General features: G+C 43.6%; 1 protein-coding gene across 1 annotated transcript; it reads right to left on the bottom strand.

The window, feature by feature from the left end:
• Window positions 1–345: 345 nt before the first annotated feature.
• On the bottom strand, window positions 346–19510 carry RNF144B (ring finger protein 144B). The gene is made up of 6 exons (XM_048508100.1): window positions 19397–19510; window positions 7648–7708; window positions 6243–6447; window positions 3742–3886; window positions 2884–2973; window positions 346–987 (listed from the first exon to the last, which is right to left on the bottom strand). The coding sequence occupies exons 1-6, from the start codon at window positions 19433–19435 to the stop codon at window positions 847–849; spliced, it is 681 nt and encodes a 226-aa protein (XP_048364057.1). The 5' UTR covers window positions 19436–19510; the 3' UTR covers window positions 346–846.
• Window positions 19511–22669: the final 3159 nt, after the last annotated feature.

Below are 22669 nucleotides of genomic sequence, written 5' to 3'. Positions count from 1 at the left end.
ACAGACAGAACAACATAATGACTTTTCTTAAATTATTAGATTTATTTACAATAGCATTCGACCTCTAAATGACTCAGTACAGAACAAAATGAGACTATGGCCCTTTCCCCACTTACCGTTTGCGGCGCGCTACTCTCAGCGCGCATCATTTCTGGCACAGGGGTCGTGTTCCCCGGCTTTCCCCACTGCCCCGTGCTCTGCGCGGGGTCATCAAAAGGTGCTATTTTTTCAGCGCCAGAAATGACACGCACTGAGCGGCAGAGTCGGGGCGGCTGCGTTGTCACCGCCCGGACTCATGGGGAGCGCCGCTGGACCCCGCATTATTTGGGGAGAGTAGCGCGCAGCAAACAGTAAGTGGGGAAAGGGCCTATGAGTCAGGATAGCAATCAAGCCAAAGAATGTGTAAAATGGGCCTAGATAGCTCACCTGTACTCCTGTACTTAAAAAAATAAGACTGCTTCAGAGGATGCAAAATTAAAGTGCTCAGAAACCAACATACATTCAGACTCTTGGTGAATGAGCGGGGGGGGGAGGGGTGTGCAAGTAAGTCCATCGACAGATCCGAAGCAGAATTAAGAGCTGGGTTGTTTTGAAGAATATAAAAATATTTTTCAAGCCCAATCTCAAAAAAAAAAGAAAGAAAAGAATTGGATCCAGCTCATGCAGCCACCCCAGTCCGTTACTGAACAGCAGCTTGTAAATAATACAGTGTCCTGGAAAAGTGTAGGCACTATTTGCACAAAAGTTGGCAATTTTTTTTTGATAAAGCACTGGTCCCATTGATCAGTTTTCATGTCTCTTCCTTCACATGTGCTAGGCAGACATTCACCCAACAGGCAGAGAAGTCTAGGTGGTCGGTGGGTCATGTTTTTTTTTCTTGCCTCGGCAGGATTTGCAGATACAACAGATAATGCACGGGGAAGCTAAGAGCAACAACGGAGATGTCACCAGGGCAATGATACCGAGGCCCATGAGGATCCCAACAACCTGCAACATTGAAAAGGAGAAATACAAATGTGAGTCAGGAAAATGTTTAAGTCTACACCATTAAATTTGACATATGAAGATGCCTTGATACTGAAATAGACCATTGGCCTTTTCCGGTCAGGCTTGCCTACACTGCTCGGCAACAGTTCTCCAGGATCTCAGGGCTTTTGTGTCAACTAGTACTTGCTCCTTTTGTTGGTACAATTTAAATTGGGCTTTTAGAGCCAGCGTGGTGTAGTGGTTAAGAGCAGGTGCACTCTAATCTGGAGAACCGGGTTTGATTCCCCGCTCTGCCACTTGAGCTGTGGAGGCTTATCTGGTGAACTAGATTAGCTTGTGCACTCCAACACATGCCAGCTGGGTGACCTTGGGCTAGTTACAGTTCTTTGGAGCTCTCTCAATCCCACCCACCTCACAGAGTGTTTGTTGTGAGGGGGAAAGGGAAAGAAAATTGTAAGCCTCTTTGAGTCTCCTTACAGGAGAGAAAGGGGGGATATAAATCCAAACTCTTCTTTTAACTGGAGATGCTGAGGTTGAAACTGGGATCTTCTGTAAGCAAAGGAAATGTTTTGCCACTGAGCCATACAAATAAAGTGCTGCCACTTTGCAACTGGCCTCGGATGGTTTTCAAGGCAAGAGATGAGCAGACGTGGTTTGCCACTGCCACGCTCTGTATAGGAACCACAGTCAACCTTGGTGGTCTCCCATCCAGGTACTATTCCTGGCCAACTCTGCTTAGCATCTGAACTCACTCTGAAAAGCTCAGGTAGTCTATGCAGTAAATAGTAAATATCTATCTACTAAGTGTTCTAGCCACAGGCCTTAACAACACAACATAAAACCATATTAAGAAAATATGATATGATAAAATATACAGCAATATAAAATATACAGCAAGATAAGACACATCAATTCCATGGACAAAACAGGATTGACAGGTCCATTTGAGGGTTGGCATGCACGATCCTTTTCCTTAATTTAATTGACAAATACATAAAAGAGGCAACCCTAAGAACATAAGAAAGAGCCTGCTGGATCAGACCAGAGTCCATCTAGTCCAGCACTCTGCTACTCGGAGTGGCCCACCAGATGCCTTTGGGAGCTCACATGCAGGATGTGAAAGCAATGGCCTTCTGCTGCTGCTGCTCCTGACCACCTGGTCTGCTAAGGCATTTGCAATTTCAGATCAAGGAGGATCAAGATTGGTAGCCAGAGATTGACTTCTCCTCCATAAATCTGTCCAAGCCCCTTTTAAAGCTATCCAGGTTAGTGGCCATCACCGCTTTCTGTGGCAGCATATTCCAAACACCAATCACACGTTGCGTGAAGAAATGTTTCCTTTTATTAGTTCTAATTCTCCCCCCCCCCCAGCATTTTCAATGGATGCCCCCTGGTTCTAGTATTGTGAGAAAGAGAGTTAACATTTTCTACCCCATGCATAATTTTATAGACTTCAATCATATCCCCCTCAGACGTCTCCTCTCCAAACTAAAGAGTCCCAAACGCTGCAGCCTCTCCTCATAAGGAAGGTGCTCCAATCCTTCAGTCATCCTCGTTGCCCTTCTCTGCACTTTTTCTATCTCTTCGATATCCTTTTTGAGATGTGGTGACCAGAACTGAACACAGTACTCTATATGTAATCGCTGAGATTACGTCCACCAAAAGAAAACAGATGAGATCCTCATCTGACCCCAAAGGCTGTGGAATAACTTGATTCAGTCAAGACTGAATCGTGTCATATAATGGGCAATAGAAAAAAATAGCGGGCAAGGTCTTCTCCATGATTAGAAGCAAATGGGCAGAAACGAAGGTCGGTTTGTTTATGCCATTCAGGCAGTTCCACTGAGCCATACCTCCCATATCACAAACAATTGAGGATCCGGGTTATTAGCATACCTGTGTTCTGTTCCACATAAGGGAGGCACGTGAGTGGCCCAGTTTGTTCCGGCATGGGCCCTTGTCATAATGTCTTAAGAAGATATCACTCTGAATGGCAAAGGAAGGAGCACAGTGAGTCATTCATAGGAACTGTGTAGGACCAGCCTCTTCCAGATGAGGAAGCAGCCACATCTGGCTCATCATATCTTTAATTCCAGTCCAGCATTGCTACAAAGCCAAGTTTCACAGTTTGAGTACCCCAGAAATGTTGTATCACTTGCAATTTCCCTCACAGCTATCATCTACTGAGTTACTGTAAAAACAGCCTAGCATAGTGTAGTGGTTAAGACTAGTGGACTTTAATCTGGTGAACTGGGTTTCATTCCCCACTCATTCACATGAGCAGTGAACTCTAATCTGGCGAACTAGGTTTGTTTCCCCACTCCTACACTTGAAGCCTGCTGGGTGACCTTGAGCTAGACACAGTTTTCACAGAACTCTCTTAGCCCCACCTATCTCAACAAGTAGCCACTGAGGGGGAGAAGAAGGGAATGAGTTTGTAAGCTGCTTTGAGACTCCTTACAGTAGATAAAAGCAGGACATAAAAAAACAACTCTTATTTTAGTATTGCCGAAGGCTTTCACTGCCAGATTCAACTGGTTGTTGTGGGTTTTCTGGGCTGTGTGGCCATGGTCTGGTGGATCTTGTTCCTAACGTTTCACCTGTATCTGTGGCTGGCATCTTCAGAGGTGTATCACAGAAGGAAGTCTGTTACACACTATGTCCAGGACCACGGCCACAAAGCCCGGAAAGGCATTCTCTTCTGAAAACATCTATAAAAGCACTGACCCAGATCCTTTACTGCATATCACTTACATCCAAGTTTTGTAGACAGTACCAGCAAAAGGTATGCTTGCAATTCTTACACATCATTTGGGCACAGCCTTCATTTCGCTCGATATAGATCCGGCAGACCGGGCACTGCTTAATTGGTGCTTCTGTGTCAGGCTTGATAAGCGATCTGGAAAATCGGGTAAAAGAGAATATTTCAGCACAACAGTTTAGGAATGCCTGCTGTGAGACGGCAACACAATTCTTTCATTCTCACTCAGTTGTGCTGTCTGGGCATGCAGCAGCATGCATAATTCCCCCAACGATCAATGCAAGTATCCTTGCCTTTGTGTAAAGGTACCGGGAAAGCACTTCCTCATGACAGAATTATGAAATGAGCATAAAATTAAAATACCAAGTCATCAACCTAAATGTGTGAAGCATCTACATATCAGTGGTGACTATTGGCACATGGATAACACTTGCATCAAGAACAGGCTTTTATGCATTATCGGCCACAGAAGGAAGTACTTTTTGTAGTGTACACACAAGGGCCATTACGATCAAAGGAAGTTGCACAAAAAGCTTACTACACAAGGACTGTGTATGCTCCAAAGATTGCACAAATGTGTATAACTTGCTGCGTGCAGTCTTTTTGAGACAATGAAGAAAACTGGCAGGACAAAGGTAGATTGCTTTGAACTGTGATGTTAGAAGAGTGTGACAGATACTTGGGACCGCCAAAGAAACAAATAAGTGGGTTCTAGATCAAATCAAGCCTGAAATGTCCCTAGAAGCTAAAATGACTAAACTGAGGTTGTTGCACTCTGGTCACTTAATGAAAAAGACAAGAGTCACCGGAAAAGACAATAATGCTATGAAAGGTTGAAGGCAGCAGGATAAGAGGAAGCCACAGCCCCCAGTTTGCAGGATCTGAGCACGGCTGATAGGACGTTTTGGAGGACGCTGATTCATAGGGTCACCCTGAGTCGGAGGCAACTTGACAGCACTTAACACACACACATCCGCTGTCTTTTTCCACAGATTAGAAGCATATATTCTGTTACCATGCAACCATGTCTTGTGCTCCTGTTCTCCATGGGAGAATACCACATATGCACACATAGTTGAAGCACATAACTGCCCCCCTCCCTTGTACAAGAACTGGTAGCATGAAAAGAGGTTGCACAGATTACTGCATTTTTTACTATCATAATGTGCAAAGCAGCTCCCAGAAAAGTTTCTTATAGAAATTATATATTCCTACAAAAGCGTCTCACATAATTCCATTGGATGCTGCAGCACACAACTGTAACATGCTCTTACCACAGAACATCAGATATGAATGCACGGTTATACTAAAACCAAGCACGGCAGGACAGCACCTGGCTAGCACAGCCGTACTCATGCAACTGGATGACATGGATATGAAAAAGCATATTGAGCCCCTGTCTTCAATTCCTCTGGATGTTTGTATTCTCTTCAAATAAATTGTATTAGAAGTTGTGTGAATAGATTTTGTATGCATCTGAAAGCTGCATGTATAGGACCATTAATGTCCTTCCTAAAAACAAAATATCCCAGTATACCAACATCAGGTTTTGATTTGTAGACAGTATGTGGGGGGGGGGGGGGGCCCCAGTCAGACATTGTATTTTGTATAGTTTGAATATATTAGTTAAATAAGGTTCATTGAAAGTATATTTTTGTGTTTCTTTATCCCTGTATTTTATGAGATAGTTTTGAAATTTTTTATTTATGAAGAAAGTTAGGAATTGATTTCACTTTTTCAATGATAATAATTTCTCAGTTACTGAATGAGCTGTTATTTGGACAATGGCTGGGAGATCATATGTTAGAGAAGAACAAATATGTATAGTTGTTTTTATCAGTGTGTGTGTATATATATATAACTGAGGGTTTTTAACTTTGTATTCAATAAAAGTGTTTAAGACTTAAAAAAAAACACACACAGACCCAGAGGCATAGCTCCAAGGGGGTGGGGGGACGCACCAGGCCCGCGCCCCTGCGTTCTGGGGCAGGACAGGGGCGTTTGGGGGGCAGGATGGGGGTGGAGGTTGCACCGGTGCACCGGATGCTTTTCCCCCTTGCTATGCCTCTGCACAGACCTACATTTACAGAAAAAATGAATTATTGCTGGGTGACCTTAGGCCAGTTACACACTCTCAGTCTCAACCCTGGCAATATTTGGATGAGAGACCTGCAAGGAATACCGGGGGTGTGAAGCGGAGGCAAGCCATGGCAAACCACCTCTGAATGTCTCTTGCCTTGAAAACCCCACCAGGGGTCGCCATGAGTCAGATGTGACTTGATGGCAAAACAAAAATAATGGAACAAGTTTGTACCTCCTAAGCCCGTGGTGGCGAACCTTTGGCACTCCAGATGTTATGGACTACATTTCCCATCAGACCCTGCCAGCATTGCCAATTGGCCATGCTGGCAGGGGCTGATGGGAATTGTAGTCCATAACATCTGGAGCGCCAAAGGTTCGCCACCACTGTGACCTAAGCCAATTCCTCACTTACCCTTGTTCATTTGGTACCACAAAAAGGTGGCTTTCCAGACATGATCTTCCCCGATGCCACGGTTCTTTGCATGATGAACAAAATGTCAAATGGCAAGCAGGACAGTTTACAGGCACTGGTAGTCCAGGTTCCCTTGGTTTAATTTGGCACACAGTCTGGCAGTCAGCAGAGGGGCACCAGGTCCTCAGTGGATCCAGGTGGACTTCTGAAGAGGTTTAGTTAAAACAAAATCCAAATAAAAACTGTTTTAATTTTTACATTTTGTCTTCTGTGTCTCAATTTACATTCAACCAGAATCTTACTACTAGCTTCAAAGGTCAAATCACTGATGCCTTAAGTTCAATCAAATAGTGACTTTCTTTAAAGCATGAAGATATTGCATGGAAAAGTAATAAATTGTCAAACTGTCCGATATACCTAGCCCCCTTTCGCACATGCAGAATAATGCACTTTCAATCCACTTTCAATGCACTTTGCAGCTGTGTGGAGTAGCAAAAACCACTTGCAAACAATTGTGAAAGTGGATTGACAGTGCATTATTCTGTATGTGCGGAAAGGGCCCTAGTTGCACAGTCTAGTTACACAGCCACTTTCTGGAAGTGAGGGTGCCCATTTTTATCTACTTTTCAAAAGAATCACTGAAATGGCAAAATGATTCTGACCCCAGATATAACTGCCACATGGAATGAAATTTTGTACAGGTCCATTTTAGAGACATCAGGTAGAAGTTAAACAGCTTACCTATGATACGAGAGTTGGTATAAAATGGAAAACAGGGAAGGTATTCAACTTCCAATCCCACCCCCGCCATTTAGATAAAACTTTAAAGCTCCTCACTTCCAAAAAGGTTTTAGAATTATATATATATATGGAGCCATGAAAGGAGAAGATGAAATTTCTTTCTTGCCTTTCCAGTCACTGAGGACTACACCAGAATGAAACTACCAAAGTGTGACAGTTTTGCAAGAGACGCCAAAGTAGAATTGCGCGATAATACACACTCCCTAAAAAGATACATACCAATTATGTTCAATACAAGCTTTGCCTCTGAGAAAAGCACTTCCTCGATTAGCATAAATTTAAAATACCCAGCCATCAACTTAAACATGTGAAACATCTATATATCAATAGTACAGTTTGTTTATTGTAAAATGTATTTATTGCACACCAGACCAGATTCCTTACATAAGCACTCCATTAGATGTATTCTACCATGAACTTCACTTTATTCAAGATCTCATGATTTGAAAGAAAAATTAATACACTATAGCCACTGTTCGAATGTTACCACTTCAGGCTGTGAGCTTTTGCTTGTTGTTATAACCATTTGTTACTCAATATTAATTATAACAAATTAGTCAGTATTAATGTTCTAGAAAGCAACAGTAAAATTAACAGTGCGCACCTCGCTCAAATTTCAGTCGCTGATATAAGTGAAACTGATCAACAGGCACCAATCTGGAGATCTGAAACAAAGAGAGAGAGAGAGAGAGAACAAGACGAACATTAAATATTGAAGAATTAAAATTGCCTAATCGTAAAAGCTGGTTTAAGTCGTCCCTGCATCACAATCCCTCTGAGTATTGTACATTTTCCACTTTCTCTTTGCCATTTGTCCACTTCTCTTTCATTCACTGTTTCTACCACATGGCCTAGAAATCATATGTCAACATCTTCCATTCACCTATTCATTTTCATGTCATAGTCAGTTAACCCATGTTTCTACACGTTTCTACACTGTTTGGAACAAGGATCTCATGTATGAAAGGTTGATTTTTCCCCCCAAGCTCTGAAAACAATGACTTTTAACTCTGTACTAACATCCATTGGTAGTGGAGACCAGAGAATACTTGGAGAAGAAATAAGAAGAATCACCACAATCAATATTTCTTATCTGAGAAGAATTTTTAGTTTAAGTTACAGGAGAAATAAAGGAGGACTAAGCAAGAGCAGCCCAACCACTGATCACACAACACTTCTACATTCACTATTATTTGGCAGTTCATTTGGTATATAAATGTTAAGTAAACTGACAAAAACAAAACAGGAAAATGTTAGCAAGTACTCCACTGCAGAACAAATGTAATTACATAAATGAAAAATGGGTTGATCACAGATTTGGGGTACCATCCAGCAGAACATTTCCTTTACATTACTTCTACAGCCATTAATTACAATGGAACATGACAAAAAATCCCATTGATTGTATCTTTTGCAATTAGAATAGAAAAACTTTTTTTATTAATCAGGTGTTATTAACAGGCATTTTTTACATGAAGTCTGGTGATTACTTTCACCCTTTTAACATGCCCCAACCCAGGGTTGGAGCAAGGGGAACTGAGCCCGGGGCACACGTATGCCCCGCCCCCTGCCAGCCCCCTGCCACCCCTGCCCCGCTCCTCCACGCCCCTGCAGGGTACACACCCAGTGCATCACGCACCCCCCCCCTTCCCCTTGGTGTACGCCACTGCCCCAACCCTGAGTTTGGACCAAGGAACTGATATTAAAAGTCACAGTCTAATTGAACTGCAAAGTTAGATTCAAATCACTACTGTATTATCACTGCACAAACTAATTAACTACATGCAAGATAACGTCAAGACTTCAAAATGCCTCAATCAATTTTTTAATTGTTAAACATATTCTGTAAAAGAAACTGGATATAAACCAATGTTTATAACACAAAATGGTAGGAGAACTTCCAGGCTATATTAACAGAAAGTCTACCATTTCAAAATTAGTTGAACCACTATAATGAATGCTTTATAGCCCTTATTTCGAGGACTGCATGCTGTTTCAGGTAACACATTTTTTTAAAGTTAACAATGAAAACTTTAGAAAATATTTTCATGGATGACAAAAGGACTAAGAGATGTTCCTTCTGTTATGGAAAGTTTGTCAGAATTATTCCTATTTATTCTAAACCACACGTTAACAGACAGGTTAGTTTAAGTTTTTCAAGTATTTTGAGATGATGTCAAAGGGGACAGGAACTATATCAGGAATTCTTTAAAAGTAGGTATGTCAGGAATTCTTTAGAAGAAACAGGATAAATCCAGTAGGAAAGGTCTTGGAAGGAGTTTGGTGGGTTAGATCTTTCCCCGATCTCTCTGCAGCAAGTGTGTATCTCTAAAATCTTCTCTGAGAGTCATCATTTTGCTTATTTCACCTTTCTCCTGCAGTACTAAAGTACAATTTGTACATGAAGTACAATTTGTACATGAAAGTCCACATAATCAGTGAGCATTTTCTGCTGGATCCAAACCACTGGAGAGTGTTGGATTAAATATTCTGTGGGATTTTGTCTTATCCAGGCTAAGTCTGAAGGATGAGAAATCATGGAAGAAGAGTGCTCTATATTTGTCCTGTCTTGTCCTAGAATAAACTTGGAGTGTTCCTTTAAAAGAACTGGTGTTTGTAACTGCTAGACTCCCTGGATGAAGTAGAAAATCAGACAGTGCATAAAACTACACAGTCTTTAAGATAATGGAAGTATAAACAAGTATTGCATTAATATTGGGCTGCATACTGTGAGCCAAAAGTGACCACTTAATCATGCTTGCCAATAACCCTCTGCTTCCTGCAATAGGAATGGGCCAAGATGACTAGCCACCAAAAATGACAGAATGTTCAATCTGGCTCTCCTCCAACCGGACTGGCCTACCTTGGACAGCCATAATCAGAGGCAATATCATACAATAAGCAGAATGCTGGACTTAGACTTAAAAGATCCAAATTCAAATCCTCACTCAGCCTCAAAGCTTAATGGGATTGCTTTGGGTTGTTCTTTTCCAGTTTGATTTTCCTCACAGGATTTGAGAAATTAGCCTCCTGTAAAATCAGAAAGCAAATTCAGAGAAAGACTAACCTATCACATTACAGTTCAGGCTCCAGGATAGTACTACTGATAGGCATCTAGAGAATGACACTGAAGAGAATAAGAAAAGTTTGGAATTATACCCAACCCTCTCTTCCTTTAAGGAGTCTCAAAGTTACTTACAAACTCCTTCCCCTCCTCTCCCCATGACAGACACCTTATGAGGTAGGTGGGGCTAATTTGAATTTTGATTCTGCTTTCATGGAAACAGGAATATCAAATTCTCCTCAACTGCACCAGGAGGAAGTAAAGCTCTTATAACTTATTCTTCTTTGGTACAGAGAGGTGGGGGGAAAACCAGAGCCAGCATTGTATAGTGGTTAAGAGCAGGTGGACTTTAATTGGAAGAACCAAGTTTGATTCCCTACTCCTCCACATGAGTGGCAGACTCTGATCTGGTGCATCAGATTTGTTTCCCCACTCCTACATTTCTGCTGTGTGCTCTTTGGCTAGTCACAGTTCTCTCTGAACTCTCTCAGCCTCCCTTACCTCACAAGGTGTCTGTTTTGTGGAGATGAAAGAGTTTGTAAGCCACCTTGAGTCTTCTTACAAGAGAGGAAGGTGGGGTATAAATTCAAACTCTTCTTTAATTCTTATAAAATAACCTACTCATTTTAGTGGAATATATGAATCAATCTTTTCAGAATATAAAATGGTATCAAACAGAGGGATGTTTTGATTGCTTTTATGTTATAAAAGTTACAACAGTAACACTAGAACCAGTATCAAGGTTTAAATATTCTATGGACAAGTTCCTTAAAGATTGAGATCCTTTTAGAACTACCTACTGAAAACATATACAAATAGAGAAATAATGGCAGGATTTGAGATTTAAATGAAAACAGCGGATTGGAGTACTATTTTACTACTAAAAGTGGACTACTACTAAAAGTGGAGGAAATGCTGATTCCAACTATTAGCACAAAACTAGATTTGAGTTTGGATCCATAATGAAGTAGCTGGAAATTATCATACATGTATGTAGCGATGTCTTGAAATGTGGGTTTTTTTACCATTATTATTACAATAGGGGAGGGAGAATTAGATTTGTGGGTTTTCTTTTCTTTTTTTCCTGTATGTGTTGTTTACACATGTAAAATAAATTTAAAATTTAGAAAAAAAGGTTTAAGTACTGTAAGGATTTAGTACTGTAAAGATTTAGAATTGAGGTGTGTGAAAGGATTTGGTGCACATGAACAAACTATTTAGTGGACAAGGGTAAGCATGGACATTCTAGAGGTAAGATTTATTTTTTGCCTTTGAGATTCAAGATATACTTTATGTGTTTTAAAATATGTATTTAAAAATACAACAGTGTTGGAAAGGTATAGGTTTCTTTCTCATAACATATCTATAAGGTGAAGTAAGGTTCCAAAATGCATTCCACACAATGCATTTATACACATAATCTTTCTTAAGCTCAAGGTGATCTAAATAAATAATAAAAAATTAATAATAATAAAACCTACAGCGCAGAGCAGTCTTTACCCCTTACCTGCAATCAAGTCTTCCTCTACCTGAAAAATGAAGGGCCGGATGATTGACACTGTCTTTTCAGAACACCCACTTTTATAAAATCGAGAGCAAAGGTTTAATTTGCCTTCCTTCTGATATCATTACCATTACTTCTGGTTTCCATGGTACGTCAGGTGATTAATGTTCCCACTCTAACCAGAGGCTGTGCATCATGATAATAAAATATTCATTTCTTCCATTAAAAAGCTCCCTTGCCATTTAGAACCAAGTCTTTGTGGCTTTATTAAAAACAGCAATACATGGTACAAGACAGAAAATAAATAACTGGATATTCAAAAGCAAACATCTTGGGGCAATGTTTCTGGTCTTTTTGCTCTACACCAGTGTTGGCGAACCTTTTTGAGACCGAGTGCCCAAATTGCAACCCTAACCCCACTTATTTATCGCAAAGTGCCAACCTGGCAATTTAACCTGAATGCTGAGGTTTTAGTTTATAAAAAACCAGTTGGCTCCCTCTTCCTCTGCCCCACCTGCTCGAGCAGGAGTCAGCCTGCTCTAGTCTCCAGCAAGTCCTGCGCGTACCACGCTGTGCCTCTCTAGCATCTCTGCCTCCTCTGCCCCCCCCCCCCGGCAGCAGCCACCCAGAGCACAGGCACCAGGCCCGCCAGCTGAGTCCTTCCTGCTCACCGCGGTGCGCACACGTCGTGCTCAGTGGCCCAGGCCAGCCTAGATGTGTGTGGGGGTGTGTGTGTGATTTTCCGCCCCCCACATGACAAACTCTGTGTGCGAGTGCCCACAGAGAGGGCTCCGAATGCCACCTGTGGCACCCGTGCCATAGGTTCGCCATCACTGCTCTATACTCTCAATTACAAAGCAGTATATGAGAAGGGATTTAGGAGAGGCACTATGCATTATTAAAAAAAACTTTCAGAAAGTCTTCTCAGACAGAACTTTTCCTCTTTTCCAAACAGGTAATTTTTTCAAACAGGGAATTTGATCTATGCAACACAGTCCCAAGATACCAGTAGAAGCTCATCTTCCCCACCTTCATTCTCCAGCTTCCTGTCAGAGATAAAGCGATGATGCCACAGGCAGGGGACCTACCTGGAGAAACAGCCACAAACACAGGCAGCTGCAGGGGAGAAACAGAAGAAGATGCCCCTACTGTCTCTTGCATCTTATTATCACTTGGAAAGAACCAGCAACATGAAGCTGCTTGACCGGAACTGGAGACGGAACAAATCTTGATGGTGACATTTTGAGAGTTTTCTCGACCACAGGTCCCCAGTGCTGGGAGAGCCATGTCACTCACTAACACTTTTCTTAGGCTGATTTTGCACATTAAAAACGCCCCATTGTTGGCATGGGGAATGCCCCGGTGAAATGGGGAGTTCCCCACAGCTCCCGGCACTGCAGCGTGTCTGCCACGCTGTTGCCCCGGCGGCGCCCCACAGCAGTGGCTTTGTTCCGGGACTTTCCAGAACCGCAAAGGTTGAGGACCTTTTGAAATGCCCCTCTGTTGCTCCGGTGGCTTCCGCTGCCTTGAAAACTCCTCGGCAGCAGAACGATGCCATTTTCCCTGCCTCGCCACTCTGGTCCACCCCTCTAATGAATGGGTGCCTTCCCCCCCCCCTTGCAGTGGTATAAAAAACATGGAGAGAGAAGCCTTGCAAAAACCTTGAGAAACCTTGAGAAAGCAGCGTGTGAATGAGAGGGCGGTGATTCCCTTGCACACGCAGGGAGTTTAGACTGGGGGGTCAGGGTTGGAATACTGCAATTCCCTTGCACATGCAGGGATTTTAGACGGGGGGCGCGAGGGCACCGATTCCCAGCGCCTGTTTCGTGCAGAGTCATTTAAAACTAAATTAGTGAAAGTGAGTGGGGGGAGCGGGATTGGGGAGATTCATCCAATCAGAACGGAGGTTGCCTGCGAATGCGAGATATTGCTAAGGACCTCATGATACAAGTAGAGGAAAGCTGGGGAGAAGGGTAGAGTCAATGGCAGGGTAAAAAGTGCAGCAGCAGCTGCACTCCTGGGGCCTTTCCCCACTTACCTTAAGCCCCGTGCTACTTGAGGAGAGTAGCGCAGGGTCCCCCAGCACTCCCCATGAGAGGGGCGGCGACAGCGCAGCCGCCCTGACGCTGCTGCTGTCGCGCCCCCTCAGAGCGCGGCATCCCTGGCACTTTTGCAAAGGGCGCCTTTTGATGACCCCACGCAGAGCGCGGGGTCGTGGGGACACCGGGGCATGCACCAGGGATGCCGCGCACTGAGAGCAGTGCGCGGCATAGGGGGGATAGGGATATAACACAGGGCGTTTTTACTGTGCAAAATCCGCCTTAATGACCACCAAATGTTCAGGGCTTCTGACTGGCCATGCAAAGTCAAATAGCATTGTTTCAGTGTTTCAGCCTCCTGCACCAGCACTTTTGTGGTTGTGTCCACCATTCCGTGTCAGAATATCAAAGGTGGCCACAGGCTCAAACAGATTGGGAACCCCTTTTCTAGACACTTTTTCTATGTCACAGTACAGAAGAGTTGAGTCCTACATGGGGAAAATATGTCTTGCAAAATCATAGAGCGTCCTAGATTTTAGAGCTTCAGCGGGTCTCTGATCTGGTGAAGCTGCAGCACAAGCAAAAGAAGTGTTCCAGGGATTACGCTGTTTCATTTACAAGTAAAATCCCCCAAACGTTTCTTTTGAATTTATTGCCCAGAATTCAGATGCCTCTACGATTTAGAGTAAGCAGTCATTAAATGAATCTGCTCAACTGATGTATCAATTTTTTAAAAGGTGATTTATCAAAAAAAAATTAAATGCCCTCACCAAAATCAACCCTTTGCTCCGGATTTTCCTTTTAGAAGAAGAAGTGTTTGGATTTATATCCCCCCCTTTCTCTCCTGCAGGAGATTCAAAGGGGCTTACAATCTCCTTGCCCTTCCCCCATCACAACAAACACCCTGTGAGGTGGGTGGGGCTGAGAGAGCTTCAAGAAGCTGTGACTAGCCCAAGGTCACCCAGCTGGTGTGTGTGGGAGTGTACAGGCTAATCTGAATTTCCCAGATAAGCCTCCACAGCTCAGGTGGGAGAGCTGGGAATCAAACCTGGTTCCTCCAGATTAGATACACAAGCTCTTAACCTCCTACGCCACTGCTGCTCCTTTTTAGTATCCCATATGCTTCTTTGTAATTGAGAACATAGAGCAAAAAGACCAGAAACGTTGCCCCAAGATGTTTGCTTTTGAATATCAAGTTATTTACTTTCTGTCTGTACCATACATCTCCAGGCAGGTCCCTTGCCTGTGGCATCACCTAGAACACAGCTTAGTTTTTTCTGGCCACCCCTCATTGGTCAGATAACATCCTCATAGAGCTGTTATTAGACTTTCCCACAGATCTCCTAGATTCAGATTTCCCCATAGATTTCCAATGGGTCCACTCTTTCTGTGCATGGCACATACACCCCTGCCAACTGTCATTTATTTTTCAGCCAGGATAGAGTAACAATGACCACTTCACACCTATCACAGTATCATTTGAAAAGAATTTTTTAGCAGTGCCAAACTAAACTCAGGGCCTTCTTCCTGAGGAAATGGCTTCATCTGGCCTCCTGAAAGTTGCCCTGTGATTGTCTTTTTGCCATTCTGGCCAACCTCTTCAAATTGAAAAGAACATACTTCATATTGGTGAGAAATCTAACAGTCAACAGTGTAATATAAACAGCAGGGTGTGATTATTTTTAGTCTGTGGATAACAGTCATATGCCACCACTTTTAGTTGCCATGGAAGCTATACAAACCTATTCAATTAACGTTGAAGGATTATGGTTCCTTAAGAATGTGAGAGAGGTTTCCTTGGACAAAATGGGAAGTACTGGCTATTTTGAGTTTCATTAAAAAAAAAATTCAGGGCTGACAGGATCGCTTCCTGCACAGGGATGGTTGTGGGAATGATGAACGCTTGTGATGCCCAGCAGGGTCAGGAGATAATAATGACCAAGTGGTACACCTGGCTGTGTCTTGCTTGCTCTCCTAAACCTAGCCAGCTTTCTTGATGCTGGTTCACAGAGGACAAGGACCATGGAGGTCAGTTGCCTGCTGGCTAATGGATCTGCAAAGCAAATTTAACAGGCCTTCCAGCATGGTGTAGTGGTTAAGAGCAGGTGGATTCTAATCTGGAGAACTGGGTTTGATTCCCCACTCCTCCACCTCAATGGCAGAGGCTTATCTGGTGAACCAGCTGTGTTTCTGCACTTCTGTTGGGTGACCTTGGGCTAGTCACAGTTCTCTCAGAACTCTATCAGCCCCACCTACCTCACAAGGTGTCTATTGTGGGGAGAAGAAGAGAAAGGAGCTTGAAAGCCACCTTGAGTCTCTTTACAGGAGAGAAAGGTGGGGTATACATCCAAATTACTACTACTACTGCTACTCCTTCCTCTTCTTCCTCCTCCCCCCACTGGCATGGGCAGGCTTGGGTTTTTGCCTTCCTTGAAGCAAAGCCTATTGATCATTTTGTCTCAGGATGATAAGATACTGCATGATTGTCACTAATGTGACAACTAGTGTTCAGCAGTGGGGCAGGAATTTGGGCTTAGGGAGGGAAGGGTCAGGTACCACAACCACTCATATTCAAAGAGCTGGAGACTGTTCAGATCTCAATCCATGGAGAAGTCTGGTTATCAAACATGTACCCAGGTTGCTGACTTCACAAGCAGCCCATGCTGTCCACTGCTAATGGCTGCTCTTCCTCCCTGGTTTGCCCAGGAGTTATGCCGTCAGTAACAACATAGTGCCCTTGCCCACATCATAGCAAAGACTACCAAAGGGGTATGTAATAATATCAACCCAGCTGCCATGCTCCTCCTCACCAGCTTCCCTATGCCTCCTCAGTTGGCAGAGCAAACTCAGTTGGCAGAGCTGTCCTCCTCCCTGCCAAACCCACTATGGTGAAAGAAGGAGCTGTGGGACAGGTGGTCTGGGAGGTCAAGGCCCACCAGGATTTTCCCAAGTAAATGGCCCATCTGACCCTGGTGAGACTTATTATAAGTCTGACCTGTGTTTTGGGTGTCATAAGAATATCAGCTTCAAACTCAAAAATGCTTAGATTCAAGTCCAGTAGCCCCCTAGGGATGAACAAGAGCTGCAGGGTAACCCTGTTGGTTTCCATGGTGATACTGGACTCGAATCTAACTGATTCACTGCAGACCAATATGGCTACCCTCTGGAATTTGAACAATACATACAAGCTGTCCCCTCAAATAGTATGAATCTCTATATGGACTGCAAGATTCTATTTTATATAGCCCAGGAATAAATCAACATAGAGATCTTGTGGAAGGGCATAGGCAGAGCTGCAAACATAGCAAGCTTGTTAAAAATGTCTTATATCAAGCACTTCATTTCTTACGTTTGTTCCTGTTGTGCTCAGAGTTATTATTCCTAACTGTAACGGTCATGCCACGAAGGCCATAAATACAAGCAGAATAACAACTCTGAACAGAATTCAGAGCATTCAATCATTCATGGGCCATTAAATACATGCTTTGGTTGTTTATCTATTCAATCCTGAGCTCTGTAGAGTACTAAGGAAAACATTAATGGCCCATTAATACATACCCTCAAGTGCCCTCTTGCTTAGCTAACTGAAATGGATCTTTAGATCTCAGGAGCTTCACAAACAAAATCACATTTGAAAATCGCATACAAAGGAAGACACAAACTTTGGAACCAGTTTAAACACTGATGAAATATTAGTCAGCTAATAATACCTCATATATATGTATATAAGCTGAACCATAGCTGATATGGTGAAGCCACATGACCCCAGGAGTGTATCTGTACAAAATGGTGGCCAGAGCAAGCATTATTGTCTTGTCCTACCAGCCTGCCCCCCTCCACAGGGAGTTTGGGGGCCACTGCACCATTCAACATTGGGCTCATTGGCCAAGTCCAGCTTCAAACAGGCTTCGAACCCAGCACTGAATGGCACACTGGAGCTTATGGGGGTGGCTGAGCCAGCCATCAGATTAATGAAGTACTGTGTGCCATTAGATTTTATGGTACGACATCAATGTAGGGAAATGAGAAAATGTAGGGAACTGTTGATGGGGATATCTCCTTTCCACTATTCCAACTGCCGTTCCATGTCACTCTCCACAAGAGATATCCACTTGTAATTTTTATTCTATCAATATACATTGAACTGAAAACCCTGTATAGGCTAGGCCAGGGGTCTGCAACCTGCGGCTCTCCAGATGTTCATGGACTACAATTCCCAGCAGCCCCTGCCACCATGAACATCTGGAGAGCCGCAGGTTGCAGACCTCTGGGCTAGGCTATGTAAACAAATAAGTGCACTGTTGGCAATAAATAGCAGGAACACTGAAGGTCTTGCCAGACCTAAACACGGCTCATTCCCACATGCTATCTATGGTGGCTGCCACCTTGTGAAACAGCCTGCCTGAGGATCAGGAAGGTTCCCACTATACAAGAGGGCATTCCTGCAATGGAATTGATTGGCAGTGGGAGAGAACAGTCCTGCAGCGTGCTTCATTTGGAAGTGGGGAAGTGGTACTGCATTGCTTATATCTTTGTAATCCACATTCTGCATTGCTTGAAGTATGCTGACTTGGACAACTGACTGCTCACACTGTCAACTAATTTTGTATTCCTACTTATTGCCTTGTGCACTGTATATCTTGTACCCTATCGTCACACTGGTGCTTGCTTTGTTCAGGTTTGTATTCCTAGTGCTATTGTGTTACCCCCTCAATGTCCTATACAGTATGATTACAGTCTATGTGTGGAGTAGATGTATGTGTGTACCCTGTAGCCTGCCTTGTGTCTCAGTGAGAAAGGTGGGATTTAAATAAGCCAAAGGAAAAAACAACCAATTCACAAAACCCAACTGGTGAGGCACAGAATGGGCAGTGAACAAATCTGAGCAGAGCTGTGGTTGCATTAGAGAGGTCATGCAGCAATGCAGTCCCTGCCACTGTTCAACCCACTTGGGCAGATATGCGTAATGCATCATTCAGATCATACTTGATTGGTTCCAGATTGGTAATACAACATTCTTTCTGGCAGGAAGTCAAGGAGGGCAGAAGAACAGTGCACATAACAAAGAGAAGCAACCAGCAGAGGTAGCTGGCTCTATAGAAACCACCTGAAAATTGCTCATAAAGGATTGCATGCGTGGAGGCACCGTAGGCTTCGTGACCTTCAGACTTCTGCGGATTTTTGTTTTGAGTATTCGCAGTTTCAAGTTGATAGCCTGAGCAAACTGTTGCTAAGAAACCCACCCACCTTTGGGTGTACCATCACTATACAACCCTGTCTGTATTTACAGCTGTCTCTCTCAAAGTGTATTTTCACACTGCTCCAATTTAAGCAACAAGTAACACAGTTAAAGTCCTAAGTTGCCATGTGGGCTGAAACTTGACAGCATTTTGCACATACATCCATACACACACGATACGTTTAAAACTTTCTGCAACCTGACTTTTAACAACCAGCATGGCATACATATCCCAGTTCATCACTAAAGGAGGAGAACTGGTGAAATTCAGATGGGGAATACTGTAGCTTTTAAGCAGGCAGTTCCGAGACCTCCAGATGCCAAGTAAACATTTCCCCAGGAAAGAAAAAACAAGAGGGAAACCATCTGGTTGTTGCTAGTTTTCCCTGTCTGAAGGGCCTCCTGCCAAGTAGTCATTAGAGGTAATTAAGGGGAGGAAACAGTCTAATATATTCATTATGTAAATGAACAGACAATTAAAAGGAAGAAGAATGACAAGTATCATACCTCCCTTTCTTGCAGAGTCCCACGGTTTAAGCACACCATGTCAGGACAAGTGATGGGAGATCCACAGGCTTCCCGAATTGCTAGCTGCGTGTACTGTTTTAGACACTAAAAATGGGAAGAGGGAACAAAAAACAGAAAGATGCAGATGAGTTACAATCCATATTTAACACAGGAGATGTCATGGTAGATGCATTACACAGCATGACTTAATTGGCTGACCTGGAATCCCCAGAACATTCCCTATTATTCCAAAGAGAAGATTAATTTAAGAATCCAATGCAGAAAAAAAATCAGTATAGATTATGTTATCCTCCATGTAGTTAGTTTGTTCAAGTCAGAGAAGCAAATTCTTCTGTGCTATTTTTTTTTCTGTACACAGCCCTGAAAAACATCCTGAAAAACATCAGGAAGTTAAAATGTGCATGGTGTGTGTGTTTGTTTGTTTGTTCGTTTTCTCGTCTAGTCTTCCTTTGTCCCTTAATTCAAGCACTCTCACCTAATGACTAAGAGTGTATTGCCTTTGTTTGCTTCAAGGGCACAGTTTCCTTAGCAAACTGCAGGATAATCCATTATGCAGTTTAGCAGAAAAGGCTTTTTGTTGCAGTGACTATAAGAACATAAGAACAAGCCAGCTGGATCAGACCAGAGTCCATCTAGTCCAGCTCTCTGCTACTTGCAGTGGCCCACCAGGTGCCATTGGGAGCTCACATGCAGGATGTGAAAGCAATGGCCTTCTGCGGCTGTTGCTCCAGAGCACCTGGTCTGCTAAGGCATTTGCAATCTCAGATCAAAGAGGATCAAGATTGGTAGCCATAAATCGACTTCTCCTCCATAAATCTGTCCAAGCCCCTTTTAAAGCTATCCAGGTTAGTGGCCATCACCACCTCCTGTGGCAGCATATTCCAAACACCAATCACACGTTGCGTGAAGAAGTATTTCCTTTTATTAGTCCTAATTCTTTGGCACCATAAGCTTTCTTTAAAAAAGAAAAGTGGATCTCATGAATTGCCTATTGCAGGTTAGTCCCTGTTGCAAATGTACACGATTTCAGCTCACTTGCTCAAGTCCACATTATTTAGTTCCCAACATAGATCATTGTACAGTATACAGTTTAAAACAAAATTCAAACACTTCTTCAGCAAAGTCAACAATGAAAGCTGACTGCAACGACAGAACTGACAGTTGTCGTTCTTCTACAAGTCTAATAAACCAAAAAGTATATACAAAGCAATAATAAAAATGACACGACACCCATGTGACCCAAGTTTGAATATGAACGAGGGGTCTGGTTAGACAACATGTTAAACATAAGCTGGGTTACCCAGCAGACACATGGAACCAGCTGCAGAGACAAAGGGGCCCGCTCCATATCCATTTTCTGTTAACAAAAGCACATGGGGCAGAAGAGAGGGAATGATAAAGCACCTCCTGCTTCAGCCCCATGCTCAGGAGCTGATTCAGTGGTGGCGAACCTTTGGCACTCCAGATGTTATGGACTACAATTAGCCATGCTGGCAGGGGCTGATGGGAATTGTAGTCCATAACATCTGGAGTGCCAAAGGTTCGCCACCACGGACTGATTCCTCCCACCACACACACACACGCACAAGAGTCCTGACTCACACATGATGAAACACCATTTGAGTTGGGGTTTCCTCCAACCCCTCTTGTATTTACTGTATCATCTGACCAGAACCTAGAATCCCAGGTACAAGTGATACTTTCCAAAACGATGCAATGTCTCCTCTTGCCTGCATGTTTGCAAGCAATGTTATACGTCTGTTGCAAATACCTGCCAAATTCTTGAATGATCTTCCACCGTTCATCTTAACTAGAAGCTCTAAACAACATAATAATCCAAGCTGAAATTAGTGGTTACTTGTGACAGAGTGCCATTTTGCTATTTTCAAAACACACCCCGGCATCAGACAATCAAAGGATAAGAGAGCTGTAAATGACTAGTCAGGCATACAAAGGCATATATAGCCACCCACACGCTCCCCACAAATGTGTTATGGGCTGGGACACAGGAGTTAAATAACAAGGCTACTGCCCAATAAGCACCTACTTAAAGTCTATATAGGTCAGTGGAACACCTAAATCTGCCTTATATCCAGTCAGACAATTAGTCTATTGAGGTCAGTGTAATTTACTCTGGTAGCAGCTTTCTAGAGCCTCTGATCATCTCCTGCCTGAACTACTGGTTTCTTTTGACACCCATTCCGATCTAGCTTCCGCAGTCGTCATGGAATGGAGATGCTCTTTGAATGACCTCTGGAGACACCTGGAACAGGGCAGTCAGCACTGCTGTAACTTCTCGACTTGACAGCAGCATTCAGCTTGGTTGACCACGACATCCTGACAAACCGCCTTTCTCCAAGGTCGAGGACGGGGGGGGGGGGGGAGGAATTGCAGAGAGAACCTCTGCTCACCAGCCAATGGTGTGCTGAGTCCCACAGGGGGTAATTCTCTTGCTGATATTATTTAACATCTCAGCAGGCAGATCTGGAGGTTTGGGCTGAGTTGTCATCAATATGCTGATGATACCCAGCTATATCTCCTGATGGATGGTCATCCCAGTACCACCCCAGATGTACAGGGCAGTTGCTTGGAGACCATGGTGGAATGGTTAAAAGGGAGCCAGCTGAAGCTAAATCCAGTGAAGATGGAGGTCCTGGGCCGAAGGGGAAGCGGGGGGGGGGCGGTTTGGAGAGGAATGCTAATTGCTAGCTCTGGACAGCATGCAGCTAAATGCTGCACCAACCATCAAGAGTTTGGGTGTGTTCCTTGATGCTTCCCTGTCAATGGGGGCTCAAGTGACACACAAGGTTCACCTGGCTTTTAACCATCTTTGTCAGGTGAGACACCTTATCTGTCCCAGACTAACCTAACCACAGCAATCCATGCAACAGTCACCTCTAGGTTAGATTACTGCAACTCATTCTATGCAGGGCTTCAGAAGCTCCAGCTGGTGCAGAATGCAGTGGCGCGGGTCCTTGCTAGGTCCCTGTGGTAGGCACACATTCAACTGGTGCTCCGTCAGCTGCACTGGCTTCAGATGGAGTGCCAGATCAGGGAGTTTTCAGTCATGGACTATCTGGTGGAATTCTCTGTCTGGTGAGACCAGGGCCCTGCAGGATTTGAAACCATTCTTCAGGGTCTGTAAGACAGAGGCCCCTTCTGTACAGGCCAATAAACGTGGGTTAACCACAGTATAAAACCCATTTTTGAAAGGAACTTCACAAGGATCCCACTCCTAACGCAAGTCCGCTC

This window comes from Sphaerodactylus townsendi, linkage group LG09 (genome assembly GCF_021028975.2).
Source record: "Sphaerodactylus townsendi isolate TG3544 linkage group LG09, MPM_Stown_v2.3, whole genome shotgun sequence".
NCBI classification, from domain to species: domain Eukaryota; kingdom Metazoa; phylum Chordata; class Lepidosauria; order Squamata; family Sphaerodactylidae; genus Sphaerodactylus; species Sphaerodactylus townsendi.
This window is presented reverse-complemented; position numbering and strand designations above follow the sequence as displayed.

What these genes read in the sequence shown, in the direction of transcription:
- RNF144B (XM_048508100.1), bottom strand. Translation starts at nt 19,435, where the DNA reads ATGGTGTGCTTAAACCGTGGGACTCTGCAAGAAAGGGAG. An exon ending in GCGACTGAAATTTGAGCGAG is followed by an intron (nt 6,448 to 7,647) that starts GTGCGCACTGTT and finishes AAACCTCTTCAG; the next exon opens with AAGTCCACCTGGATCCACTG. An exon ending in TTATGTGGAACAGAACACAG is followed by an intron (nt 988 to 2,883) that starts GTATGCTAATAA and finishes TCAATGTTGCAG; the next exon opens with GTTGTTGGGATCCTCATGGG.